Source organism: Sodiomyces alcalophilus (genome assembly GCF_042370955.1).
Source record: "Sodiomyces alcalophilus JCM 7366 unplaced genomic scaffold ACRALscaffold_1, whole genome shotgun sequence".
Lineage (NCBI taxonomy): Eukaryota > Fungi > Ascomycota > Sordariomycetes > Glomerellales > Plectosphaerellaceae > Sodiomyces > Sodiomyces alcalophilus.
The window spans coordinates 3,545,574-3,559,190 of record NW_027263532.1 but is presented as its reverse complement, the minus strand read 5'-3'; the positions used below and the strand labels follow the sequence as shown (position 1 = coordinate 3,559,190).

At 54.0% G+C, this 13,617-nt stretch overlaps 3 protein-coding genes across 3 annotated transcripts; all 3 read left to right on the top strand.

Annotated features, from left to right (window-relative positions):
- The first annotated feature begins 56 nt into the window (after positions 1-56).
- Positions 57-2,530, top strand: ACRALDRAFT_1073665 (uncharacterized protein). The gene is made up of 2 exons (XM_071018129.1): positions 57-945; positions 1,019-2,530. Exons 1-2 carry the CDS (start codon positions 372-374, stop codon positions 2,356-2,358), a joined length of 1,914 nt encoding a protein of 637 aa, XP_070879541.1. The 5' UTR covers positions 57-371; the 3' UTR covers positions 2,359-2,530.
- Positions 2,531-6,705: 4,175 nt separating this feature from the next.
- Positions 6,706-9,377, top strand: ACRALDRAFT_205543 (uncharacterized protein; the record flags this gene model as incomplete). Its single annotated transcript, XM_071021741.1, has 18 exons — positions 6,706-6,746; positions 6,778-7,066; positions 7,145-7,193; positions 7,241-7,306; positions 7,339-7,405; positions 7,469-7,589; positions 7,717-7,795; positions 7,844-7,945; positions 8,004-8,082; positions 8,119-8,223; positions 8,264-8,308; positions 8,374-8,519; positions 8,574-8,610; positions 8,658-8,724; positions 8,796-8,818; positions 8,906-8,984; positions 9,059-9,083; positions 9,175-9,377. The coding sequence occupies 18 exons, from the start codon at positions 6,706-6,708 to the stop codon at positions 9,375-9,377; spliced, it is 1,623 nt and encodes a 540-aa protein (XP_070879540.1).
- Positions 9,378-10,897: 1,520 nt separating this feature from the next.
- ACRALDRAFT_2095996 (uncharacterized protein) lies at positions 10,898-13,084 on the top strand (the record flags this gene model as incomplete). Its single annotated transcript, XM_071022756.1, has 3 exons — positions 10,898-11,748; positions 11,823-12,194; positions 12,286-13,084. The coding sequence occupies 3 exons, from the start codon at positions 10,898-10,900 to the stop codon at positions 13,082-13,084; spliced, it is 2,022 nt and encodes a 673-aa protein (XP_070879539.1).
- Between the last annotated feature and the right edge of the window lie 533 nt (positions 13,085-13,617).

Below are 13,617 nucleotides of genomic sequence, written 5' to 3'. Positions count from 1 at the left end.
GGTTAACGCCTACATCGAAGAGCGAGCGAGCCATAGACCTCATATCGTGCGCAACCATTTCATCTACTCGGATTAACGTGCCCGCAATATTACTGAGGCCAACTTCACAATGACGTCTGGCCTGGGCTTCCATTTTCTTTCGTATTTTGGCGATTCGAACGACTGCTTCTAGCACCTGATACGATCCCACCGGAACTTGCCTCTCTACCAACTAGGCTGCAACATATTCTTCTCTATCACTATTTGAAGTGCCGAGTGAGAAGCCTCTTGATCGACCGTATTCTAAGAGTACCAAAGGCATCCATCATCTACTTAAAGATTTAGACATCGTTTCCTCTTGATATGCACCCGAAGCCCCCTACCAAATCTGTATGGCCATGGACGACTCCGATAGCACTGACGAGCGCCTTGCCGAGCTCGCTGCCCTCGAGGCAATCTTCCCCGAGATCCAGAGACGCGACGACCCTTCCGCCGTATCGTTCTCACTGGACCTACCAGTCCATCCCGCCAACCCCGTCACCGTGACCTTTCCTGCGCCCTCGGCGGCTCTGCCAAATGCAAATGGCCATGCACCGGGTGCCGTGGACTCGCAGGAGCTCGCACATTTGCCTGCTGTCAACCTGCGCATCTCTTTGCCCGAAGGCTACCCCGACAAACAACCTCCATCCGTCACCATTTCTACCACGCCGCCGTGGCTTCCGTCCGAGACCACCAAGAAACTAGAAGAGGACGGGCCTCGGATGTGGGAAGAAATGGGCCACGACATGGTTGCCTATGCCTATATCGACCATCTCCAGCAGGCCTCTGACGATGTTTTCGGCCTGATTAATGATGACGGAACCCTCCAGGTAGATCCGCTACACAAAATATCCATCCTGGACTATGATATCAGGGCTAGACGGGAGGCATTTGAGAGGGAGACCTTCGATTGCGGGGTTTGTCTAGGTAAGGCTTTCCATGCTCGACTTGCTTGGAAGATAAGCTTGTCCATGTACCATTGCTAACAAATCTCCAAAAGAACCCAAGAAGGGTGTAGTATGTCATAAGATGCTCGATTGCGGGCACGTCTTTTGCAAGCCTTGCCTGCAGGACTTCTACAAGACGGCCATCACGGAAGGAGACCTTGCCACCGTGAGATGTCTCACGCCGGGCTGCGCCAAGGATCGCGCAGCGGCTCAGGCCACGTCTGGAACGGGCAAGAAACGCAAAGTCAGGGCCTTTATCAGTCCCAGCGAGCTCTTACAGATGGGTCTCTCCCAAGAGATTGTATCCCGATACGTGACGCTCAAATACAAGACCGAGCTCGAGTCAGACAAGAATACCATCTACTGCCCACGCTCGTGGTGCGACGGGGCCGCTCGGTCCAAGAAACACAAAAAGCCCGAAGGCCTCGAACTGGTCGAGGTCTCGGACGACGACGAAGAGGACGAGGAGGATGAGACAGATGGCAAGGGAAAGAAGACGGAAAAATCCCACGATGCCTCTGACCGCCTGGCCATCTGCGAGGACTGTGGCTTCGCCTTTTGCGGCCGCTGCTTCCAGACCTGGCATGGCGAGTTCGTCGCCTGCACATCTAAACGTGACACGGACGAAATTACACCCGAGGAACAGGCAAATCTCGACTACCTTGCCCAGCACACCACGCCGTGCCCGACGTGCGTGGCACCGGTTCAGAAGGCCCGCGGATGCAACCACATGATCTGCTTCCGCTGCCAAACGCATTTCTGCTACCTCTGCGCCGAATGGCTCCAACCGTGGAACCCGTACGAGCACTACAACGAGCAGCTTGACGGTAGCAGAACGGCATGCTATATGCGGCTCTGGGATTTGTCAGCCGGTGACGGCGACGACGCCGGTCTCGAGGTCGTCGGCGCGGGAAGGGACCGGCGCCGCCAAGGAAATGCGGCCAACGTTGTCCCCGAGATTGAAGAGCCTGACGATACGGACGATGAAGAATTCGGGCCAGCGGCGCGGCAGGAAGATGGTGGCGACCAGCAACGACATGCCGAGGCTGAAGTGGCTCTCGAGGGGCCGCTGGTTCTTCGCATCGGCGGCCAGGCAGCGCCCCGAGGTCGAGGACGCGGTCTCGCGCCTATCCCCCCGCCCGCTGTGCCTGCACCGCCCGCCGCCGGCCACGCAGCACCAGTAGGAAGAGGGGGAGGCCCTGGACGGGGAGATGGGCGTGGAGGTAGGCGGATTGCCGTCCGGATAAGAGGTAGAAGAGGTAGAGTAGAGGATGAGCTCCATCCCGCCGATGCAGCCTGGGTAAGGGACTTTATTGAGCTGGCTCTCAACGACGAAGAGGACTCGGAGGGCAGCGATGACGAGATGGTTATCATCCCTCGTCTTCTCCACTGAACCCTATTGGGCCAGGGGGCTTTTTCCTTTTCTTTTCAGTCTAAGGGGTTGGATCTCAGAAGCACCTACACGACTTTTTCACGATTTGTCACGACTTTGGATAATGACGCGCCGTATCGATACCCAGACATGGACGGCTCTATCTACGATATAGGACCAGACGGAATACAGCATTGAATAATACATAGACACTTCGCTGCGTTCAGATCCCCATGAGCCGGGAGAAAGGGGGAGCATTCTAAGGACACGTAGACGGTGGGTAGGTGGGTAGTAATGCGCGTGTGCCATCTCGGGAGGGAACCGCAGCTTACGTTGTACTCTGGACGTTTTGATTGCACCGAGTCATCAGAAACTGACTGGGCGCGTTGCAGTTGTGGCGTTCTCGCGACGGACGACATGCTGTTTGGGGCTCTCCCATCACCCCTTGTACGATGCGCCTGTTTTCTTGGGAATTCAGGAACCCACGCGCGCCAGCGACATCGGCTGCAGAGGCTCCGGCACATAATGTGCGTTGTACATTGTATGTCCCACCGGTGCGGGCAATTTAGGGGTGCAACTCTGCCAGCCGCTTGGAAGCAGGGGAAATCACACGGCTGCAACAAGGGGGACAGATCCCAAAACGGCGAAAAAGCCCTGCGAGGTAGCTCTGCATCATACGATTTTTGCGACTTGGGCCACGCAGCACCTTTGACAGCTTCAAGTACAGGGCGTAGCATTGGCGGTAGCCCCTCACTCTCCAGCCCCCTATTTCGTGTCGGCATATGGATGGATAGGGTCGACTGGGGCTTGATTACGCTGCTTCTCGCGTGCTGGTGAGCGGCCAAGTTCGAGACTTGACGCTCATCGAAGGCCTTATTATACTCTGGCCATCCAGCTGCCCTCTTCCTCATCTGGAGAGGACATGGAGTTGAGCAATATCTGCATTCGAGTCCAGAGCGAGGTAGCACAGGGGAACACGAAGATCTTTGCCTTGTTATGTCTTTTCTCGACCTCCAGGGAGTATACGAGCTTCTGGCGTATTGTCGTATGTATCTCGCCCGAGCGAGCATGGACTTACCACGTCTGGTAGGCTCATTCTCTGATCCGAGGAAGCGCGCTGCCAGATATGAACGGGGAGGACTCATCCATTGTATTATCCAGCAGCCGCGCCTGGCGTGACAGACACATCTCGTATCGTTTACCTGGAGAGGACGGTCGAGCTCTTGCCCCAGCATGCCTCACATGGCGTGACGATGTAATCAACCTGCGGCCAAGGTGAATGTGACTGCATTTTACACCCGGGACACGCTTTACCACTCACTGCCAGGCCACGCAGACGACGTACCGGTCGTTTGTCTCTGGGGTTTTCACTAATACCCAGCCTCTACTCGAAAACAGTCCACTTTGAAATCGAGTTGAAGTGCCGAACCGGTCACGCACCTGGTGAACGCGTATCGACAAGATCTTCCTGTCAGAAGCGCGGCGATTCTTGCTCCGTGTGCGGAGAAAGGCAAGGAGCAAGAAGAGAGGCGTGTGGAGGTACCATATCCATCTACCGAACACAATGGGTTCCTCTGAGGCCTGGACCTTTCCGTTTGTTGGTTCTCGTGGGATCCTTGGGTCCGACTCCTCCCGCTAGTTACAACTACCCCTTGGCTTGATTCCGGCGTCCTGGATCAGGCTTGCAAAGCGAGAGTGTCCCCGTGGTAATGCATATCTGGGCAGAGCAAATAGGCCAAGGGCTTAATTACTACTCTCCTTACTTTGTGCTTGGAAGTTCCAGGTAAAGGGGCCCAGAAGAGCCCACGAACGGGTTTGGACCCGAACACAGGTAACACGCAATCAACTAGCAGGGGCTCATGGCCAAAAGTTCCTATCCTTGCATGTCAAGTGGCGTTTTGTTGCATCGAACTGTCATGTTAGCTTGGGTTGGGGTCGTGGCTGAAGTCTCAGCAGCAGAAGAGATATTCGAAGCTATTTTCCCGAAACAATGGCTTCTGGAATTGGGAAATCCAGTTGGGTTTGGGAGGTAATACATAATAAGGGACTTTTCAGGCTAAAGTTGAAAGGATCAAATCAGACCGCGTGTAAGGATATGTCGTTAAAGCCTGGGTTTCTCGGACCGATGATGCTGTCCCCCGTCAACCGGTCAGGGCCTTGGCTGTTCGTTTTGCTCATTTCTCGCAGCCCTATTCCTTCCAAGAGCAGATTACTAAGGCAAAAGTTCACGACGAAGTAAACAAAGTAGTTGGGTGCATCCCTTTACTCTGTCGACTCTTCGACGCGGATGACGCCAGGGAACTGATGGCTTCCTACCAATTCTCCTAGCAGCATCATGGATTCTAGGATATACTCAGCTTTTTCTAAAACCAGTCCCGAGCAAGGTTTACCAACAGTGAGCCCGCCAGAGACGTACGGCGCTGTCCCCTACAACGCATACTCGCTGAAACCGACGCCACGGGTCGTAATATATTCGAGCCAGTGGCATCGATGCCCTGAAAGTGATGGCTGACGGGCTGGTAGGCGCTACTGGCCTCATTCGAACTCTCTTGGGAGATAAGCGCAGCAGGGTGTGACAAAGTACGGGAGCAGTCACACCGTCGATAACTAATCTGGACTTGTCGTCCAGTTGCCCGCCCTGCACTTCAGAAACCATATCATACAACGTACTGCTCATAGTAGCGGATGCCGATAACCAGGGATGATACCCATCTCGTACAGCATGCTGTAACGGTGTATCATGGAGTTGTGGACAGGTTTGCCGACAATCTGTCACCCTGGTCAAGGTCGATATACATATTGCACCATCAGACTTGTCCGAATCAGCAAATCGGATTGGATGTCCTTCTCTTGTTCTGTAGCCGAGCAAACCTGACAGGAGCCGCCCACATCAGCCCATTTCGTCGGTAGAACTGGTGCGCCAAGGATAGCTGGCCTTCATCGGGTGCAAATGGGCGGGCGGTGTCGATGCATTGTACGGTACGCTGGTCCTAATTAGCAAGGCGTATCGAAGTCATATTGACTTTTGAATATGCCAGGCTTTTAATATGGGTCCACACCAGATATACCATCGACGTCCTTGCTATAGGTAATCGGAGATGGCTTGCCAAACCCGGCGTTCTGGGCTGGAGGGACTACCGGTAGGTACCCTAATAATCGACCAAGGTTATATCCTGCTGCCTGCCTGGCCGCCGCCCGAAGCCAAGCCTGGCAAAGGGGGTGTGTGGAATTCCTCGGCAAAAGCGGCTTGCAACCGTTAGCCAGGAACCGAAGAAACAAAACAAAACGTCCATCCATAACGTTGTATAATACGCTTTGACGGTGATTGTTTCGCGGAAAATCCCCTCGCAGCCTGAAATGTGGTCATGGACGATAGTATGAAGAACCGAATGGACATTTCAGGTTGATGAAACCTGTCACTTCTTGTTAGACTCGCGCTCAAGTGCGACGAAAGTGACAGCCGCGCCTCGAAATGGAGCCGGATGCTTACGTTGTACTTGGTAATGACTCCCTTGTCAACGCCGCAGCTAACAACGCCCCCCCGCGTTTTGTTCAAAAGGACTGACTGCACAATCTTCGCACATCGTGTGGCACAAATCATGACGAATATGGGCAACCGTCAACGCTAGATGCGATGCAATTCGTATTGGTTAGGTTATGGTCAAGTCGAGACAGGGATAATCGATTGCCCATGGCTATAGTTGACTGCAATTATAGGCCTGTAAACCTGTCGTTTGTTATAGCATGCATATAATTTCAAGACGTCGTCCTCGCTTCGAGAGCAGCCTAATACTTCGTAGTCAGTTACCTCGTATGTACTGTCGTTGTACATGAAGATGATGAGGGGCTTGCCCCGAAAAGATTACTTACCGATCGAAGACATAAAGCCATTGTCTCAGAGCGCTTTGAACCGGAGACCAAGTCCGTTACGGGACTACCCTCGCAACTAGCGTTCGTCTGGAGTTCGATGAGATGGGGATCGCGCCATTGAGTGAGACAGCACGAGCAAGGCATCTGCGGTTCCCCGCACTGGTATTATAAAAGCTTGGAGCTTTGGGCACATCCGGCACTGTCATTGACGGGCAGGTACCCGCCCATGGCTACGGAGTCTGGTTAGAGCAACGGCATGTCGGTGGATGGCGGGAGGTTAGAGCAGCGGAAGAATCGCTGATCGCTGGGTCCTTGCAAAAAATATCCGCCTGGGTCACCCGTATGGTTACATCCAACTCGGGGATTTCGAAGATCTGCAACGCATCAAAAGGAAAACAAAAAAAAACAAAAGGGGCTGTTGAGACCATAAAGATCAACACAGAAGAAGCACCGAGTCAGGGCAGGGCGCCATGCTGGATTAGGGCAAGCCTCGAAACCATGCGGTCATGGCTTGATAGGCACCTCCCTTCCCGTACTTCGTACAGCGGGATTCTTGATTCGCCGTGAGAGGGCTATCGCGCTCTCTCGACTTGCTCCGGGAGAGGGCGGGATGGAATGCATAACATGCCATGCACACGCCATGGGCGACAGGGCCGATGGTGGATGGCCAGCGGACATTCTGTGCATTTACAACGTACAGGAGGAACTTGGCCATTCAAATCGATACATCAATCCGAGTGTGAGTGTGCCTCGGGGTCAGTATACCGAGTTTAGGGAGACCGGAGATGATAACGGAGCTCGCGGCGAGACGGAAGCCTCAGAGAGGATTCATCTCCGAGAGACGAGTCGAAGACGACATGTGCCTATAGAAGCACTATCCATTAACGAAACGGAAAGCAAAAAAGGAGACAGCTGCCACGGAAAAGAATGAAAACAGCCCAAGGAGGAGCGATGGTTAGCATGTGTACCATCTCCCGCCTTGTCAGGTGTGGAAATCGGGAAGGAGTTGGATTGCGACTCACCTGCAGGCAAGTCATCATGTACCGATCTAGGATATGCGCCGAGACAGGGCCAAAGACGGGGAAGGTGGACATGGATGGTGGATTCAGCGGAATGGACATGTTGCTCTAGAGGAAGTGCAAGCGGGAATCATCACGACCTATTCGTACGTTGTAGTTTCTTCACATATGCTGTTTCTGTACCTGCCTACCTAGGTAGGTAGGTATCTTTCGTGCCCTTGGTGTTTCGCGCTGCATGCAAGTACAATGATGATACCTGAATACATAATGCACGAAGTACACTACCTACGAATCTACGAAATGAAGGGAAATACTCCCATAATCCCGATGGTCCTGACACAGTACGAGTATTTCGTGCCTCTGGTCGGTCGCGAACCTTATCGACATATACGTTGTAATTCAGGGGTACTTTTCAGAACGCCATACGAATATCATAACTTCGTATCAGTCCGGCATTTAAACAATTTCTCCGCTTGCTATCTCCTGCCAGTGGCTGCCCATCTCAACGTACGTTGTACCTATACAGATAGAACGCATGGCACTCAGCTTTGTCAATATTTGGTACAACTGTCGTCTTGAGTATACCGGTACTGTCTCCAAGACTACAACGTACTAAGTACCTACACGGGACGTCAATATGCAGGCATCTGAACTCTATACTGTACAGTTGCACTGTATTCCCCCCCGTACCTTCTCCAGCGAGTTCACGACATGTCTATGTCTTTTCATTTTCAATGCCATAATAATTGGACCCTTTTCACTTTGCAACCGCCATAGCATTCCCGCCTCTTCTCTACACCTCACCTCCACGTCTCGGCCAGCGCTCCCCAGCAATACTATGGGTCAGCCAAATGCCGTGTCACAGACCTGATCGATACATGGATGACGAAAGTCCCGCTCACTACCTAGGTAAATCCATCAGAAAGACCAGACAAGAGAACGTGGATTGGAGGGGGGCGAACGTGCGAATCAACATCTCCCGAGCGGCTTATTATGCGTACTTTCATAATAAGCGACGGGGCAGATTCTACTTTGAGTGTTGCTGCATGGTATGCTCGCATCTGCCAACATGACCGGACGCTGTACGTTGTACATACTTAGTACGCCGCACAAAGGGGTTAGCTTCTAATTGGGGCTAATCTTCCAGAGCCTGCTCGATCTCAACGGCGGCCCGCCCGCCACTGATGCCTCCCACCACCCACCATTCTCTGGGTATGTATTTCGGCCAAATCTCTGGCCAGCAGGGCTATGCCGATTCTAGCTTCGGCTGCAAGTCCACCTGCATCCCTATGCGTGCATACAACGTACTTACCCTGCCGCTTCGCCGCGCTGTGACTGGTGAGACAGAAGGCACTCCCATCGCACTCGCTTCCGTAGGCTGTATGTACTGTACGGATAGGCACGGATACTTCGACGACGTACCGTGCCAAGGCTGTTCCATTCTCCAGCTGGTGGATCCTCTGCCTCTGAGAGAATAAAGTCGATGCCTCTTCTCAAAGTACGAAGTACGAATATACCCTCCTAGGTATGAACTACACATTATCCTCTGACTGGCTTCGCTCTTGTGAGAGCTTCGTGGTTCTTGCAAAGGCGTGCGGACGCGGGCGGAGAGACCCTGTCTCTTCTTACTGTCCTTTGCCTCCCTGGTCTCTCATTACGGCTTGTTGACCATGTTACAGGAAAGCCATCGCCGCTTGGAGTGCCCTCAGTTCGAACGACCTAGAGTTCGTTGTGTCAAATGCAAAACATCTACGAATGGTGCAAAAAATGTAACCGCTTTATAAAATACAAGCTCACTTGTCCATTAAATTTTCGGACTTGCCATCCATCAGCTCCGGTTCGACAGGGGGGCCCCTGGTCCATTTTACGGGCACGCATATCTAGCTTCCCTATTCGGGAACTGTTCCATCTTCTCCTCCGCGGCTACACCACTCCCTTTCAAACAAAGCCCTCGTTCTTTCGTCCAGGGACGTCAAGATCCCGGCGGGAGCATGGATACGGTGGAATGAGTCCCAGTCTTCCATTGCGAATGGCACGCTTGTACCGGTTTTTCCCTCTTGCGATTTCAGTTCATTCAACAGCTTCGGGAGACGTCTTGCTCAACTTTTGGCTTGCCCCCCTTGGCACCTTGCATCGATAATGGTTGAGTAGCCCAAGGCCATTTATCAGGTACGCGGTACGCGACGCGTTATCTATCTATTCGTACATCGAGTAGCAGCCTTTTCATTCGGTCTCGAACGTTTCGTTGTGGTATTCTCTTGCGAGGAAGCTCAATGTTTGAAGGCCCCTGTCAATCTAATCCTTCCATCTGAGCAATGGGAGAAGGACAGATGCAACGATTGTCAACTGCCCTTGTATCGCCAAGTCCATGGCCCTATCTACCTTTACTTGGGAGTGAGTTGGTTTTAACCACCCTTGTCTGAAGCAATCTCATGTACAGCGTACCTCTGTTCTCCTCACCTGTTCTCGACCATACTCTCACCCTCTTCCCCTCTCTCTGGAAAATTGCGGGCCAGCAGCAGTCGGGGGATGCGATCATATGCCGCCCTCACATTGGCTGTGTCGAGGGGGATGGGGCCTGACCAGCTCGCGGCTTGTCTTCTTGACAACCCCCACCCCCCCCCCCCTTTTCCATACCCCCAGTTGCCTCAGTTGCCTTGGTCGCAATATCCTTGTTAGGGTACTGGTCTCCTCCATGTTGCCGAGAAGGCAGGTCATCATGCGCGTGAAGTATGAAGTACCTCACCCTTCTCTAAAGTCCCTCAGGACCTAGAGGTTTTCTAATCGGTTATCTTCTATCCAGGGCAGTCTGCAGGGGCACTCCATGGCTATTTTGGCAGAGGAGGGCGGGGACAGGATAAGTGAAGAAGAGGCGTTGTAAATGGGGTTCAGTGATCCCAGGACTTCGTCTCGATGCCTCTCACGGTAACGGAGAGTGAGGATTGCGGTATTATGCACATACAACGTATGCTCCAGAACCGTCCTAAGTGGCCCCGGACCGAACCACCAGCCCTCCCTTACGAAGTAGCATCCCGTTTCCGATCATCACCTTGGATGGACAACCATGACTCCCGTATGGAATAGTGTTTCTTGTTCGGCACCTCGATGCTCTTCCACTCCATACCTACGTTGGTAATCAAAACCAGGAACCGTGGGACCGCGACGGCTTTGAATCGAACCAGGCCGCGCCCGATATAGCCCGCATGAATTCCATTATATCCCCTAAGTAGCGAGGATCTGAGCTTGTTACCTGGCTCCCCGGGCTCCCCGTTACCGCCCCGTTGCCGGTCCCACACCCAGAACAGTGCCGAAGCTCTGTCAGGACTCAGGACACCCCTCCTGCACAGGCGCGCCACCCCTCCTCACGTACAAGTATACGTCGGCTGCAGCCACTGGCGGGCCCCCCCGGTCTCTAACAACAATCGCCAACCCCATCCGTGATTCCTTCTTGTTCGCTTGACAGCCGTTCGCTTGACGTTCGACAGAAAGACGCGACCCTAAGTCGAAGCTCGCTTCGCTTCAGATTGACGACTCGACAGTTCATGATTCTCTAACCACAACAATCCACTCGAATCTACTCCGAACGTCAATTCTCCCCACGCTGATCATTTGGAGAGTCTGGATTATCCAGAAAGCATGCACTGATGTCAGTCACGGCCACCTACCCCGTCATGGCAGACTTGAAGGAGCCGGCACATGGGAGCATCTGGCCCAACTATGGCGGCCCAGTGCATCAGGTGCCAGCTCGATTCAATGGCGGTCTCGATCCCGGACTGTCGAGTCACTCAACCACGCCGCCACATCCAGCACGACCACGCAGCCACTCTGCAGCGGACAGCACGGGATACTCCTATAGTCGATATGCGCACGATAAGCCGGATACATACGATAGACCTCATCATCCTAACCTGCCCACCCAACACGGCTATCACGAGAGCCTAAAACGGCCATATTCGCACGTCGAGCAACCGCCGTACCAGGAAATGGTCCAGGATCTGAGGCACGACGCGTCGAAAACGACGGTGAACCACGACCATAAGCTGCTGTCCTTCAAGAAGGTGCCAGACAAGCACACCATAGTCGACCAGCACGGCCGCATACAGCATCTCGAACTTTCCGCCCAGCTTCACGGCATGTTCTTCCTGTCCGAGATGCCTTCCAGTACTGGGGATGGCACGGTCCTGCAGCCGGAGCTGACGTGCTACCGTCGAAACCTCTTCCAGATCAGTGGCTCGCTGATCACTTCCCGGAGTCCGTTGTCCATCATCACTGAAGCGGGCGAAACTGTGCCCGTTAGTAGTACCGAGGTGACTGTCTCCGCCATGGAGTCGGTGGATGGTCACCCAGTGCGGTTGATCGTCATCCCTTGGAAGACTCCGCCACCGAATTCTTCCGAGGTCACCCAGAACCCGGACCAGGAGCCTCCATCACTTCCCTTGATACCTTTCCAGGATGATGGCACAGAGACAGAAGGAGAATACGCAGTATATCCAATTGGATGGAGACGGCTCCAGTTTCGAATGTGAGTTGAGAGAAAAAAGAAAAAACTTGGGCGCACTCGCCATCCCACGTCGCTAACATGTAATGCCCACCAAGTGCGACGGCGAATAACGGCCGACGGAAGGAGCTCCAGCAACATTTCGTCTTGCATCTAAAAGTCGTTGGCACCTTGGCCAATGGCAACAAAGCCGTCCTAGCAGAAGCGATTACGGCCCCCATCGTAGTGCGGGGGCGAAGCCCGCGAAACTTCCAGGCAAGGAAAGAGATTCCACTGCTGGGATCGAGCGCTGGTTCGCGAGGACAAGCCTTGGTGGAAACAGGGCTCGGAGTCGTTGCGGGACCACTGACGGTGAAGCCCCACGAGGCGAATGCGAGAGGCCTAGACATACAAGTGCCGCGCAGTGCCTTTACTTTCAGCAGTGGCGGGCCAAGGATGCCCACCAACCAACTGGGACCTGTGCGATCAAGGTAAGCGCAGCAGCCCCTAGAGGAATTTTGGCAGACGCCGTCACATGGCAGCCCTCCTCTTTGCGAACACGGTACTGACAGGCCATAATAGTTCATACTCGAACTGGAGCCCAACGACCAATATGCCGTTGCCTCAGAACCCGGGGCATGCCACGGCTAACTATCCCCCGGCAACTATGCCAGGAGAGTCATACCCCAAGGCACCCATGTCTGGAGGGGCGCTTGTGTTCGGCACAAACCAACAAGATATGTCTCTGTCGACCGGAGGCGCACCAGTTCAGGTCCCCTTAGCGTCCGCCGAACAGGCTAGACAGCCGCCGCAGGCGGTAGCCCGCACCCCGTACTCTTATGCTCCGTCGACAACAGGGCCACCGCCCCTGTCCATGTCAGCAACGGCGGATGCGGCGGCAGTGAACGTCCCGAGATACGTCGATACCAATCCTCGCCCGACGAAAAGTCCGCGGCATGGGAGCCATCCATCCATCACCAGTACCGCCAGTTCCATGGGGAATAATAACGATGGGTCGTCGGAATATCGGTACAGCTCCTCGTATCCTCCTGTGAACCACCAAAACCCCGGCGAGATGGCGGTGCCGAATTATACGACGACGGATGCCGCTCCGGGAACAAACCCCGCGCCGTCGCGGGAGTACTACGCACCTTCGGCCGGCTGGACGACGACGGCAGGAGAAACATCCTCAACTGCGGCGTACGCCAATGAGAGCAGGTCCTACCCACCACCGTCACCAGGTCAGTTCAAGGGCAGCACAGTCGCCGCTCCAGTGAAGAATGAACCGTTGGCGACATCCACAGGTTCATCTGCGGCTTATAGCGGCCCGCAACGGGGATCGTTCGATCCGATGAACCACTATTCATGGCATGCCGTTTGAAACAGCATGACAGCGAATGTACGTGTGTTGTGATGTGAATTCCGGGTGAACATTTGGTAGCGTGGGTGGGATCCGTCTTTCTGCGATGATCAGGGTGTTGGCGTCGCCTTCAATCGTCGCCGGGCTTCTATTCTTTTTTTTTCTTCGGGGCTTCCGAGCGCGAAACACCTCAAGCCGGTAGGCGGTGACTTGGGACTGGTGACAGATGTATGAGTACTTCGACACTGGTTTGGTCGTCAGACGAAACGAGATGCGCCCTGTCGTCTCACCGTCGCCGAGAGTGGTACCAGAGGTGTTGGATTTCGACGGCATGTCCAGCTGGCTGAACAACAATTATTAGTCATGAGGGGGGAGGTTTGTTTTGTTTTCGTTTCCTTTTCCCTTTCGGTGTAGCTGGGAGGCATTGTCGACACTCTGGCTTTTCTTTCTGCGACGGCAGGCGGCCTGTTCTCTTTCCTGCAAATGATAATGCTGCCCAGTAGCAATTCACGGGATGCACAAGATGGCGGCAGCGGCGGCGGATATTACACTTC

What these genes read in the sequence shown, in the direction of transcription:
- ACRALDRAFT_1073665 (XM_071018129.1), top strand. Translation starts at nt 372, where the DNA reads ATGGCCATGGACGACTCCGATAGCACTGACGAGCGCCTTGCCGAGCTC. An exon ending in CGATTGCGGGGTTTGTCTAG is followed by an intron (nt 946 to 1,018) that starts GTAAGGCTTTCC and finishes AATCTCCAAAAG; the next exon opens with AACCCAAGAAGGGTGTAGTA.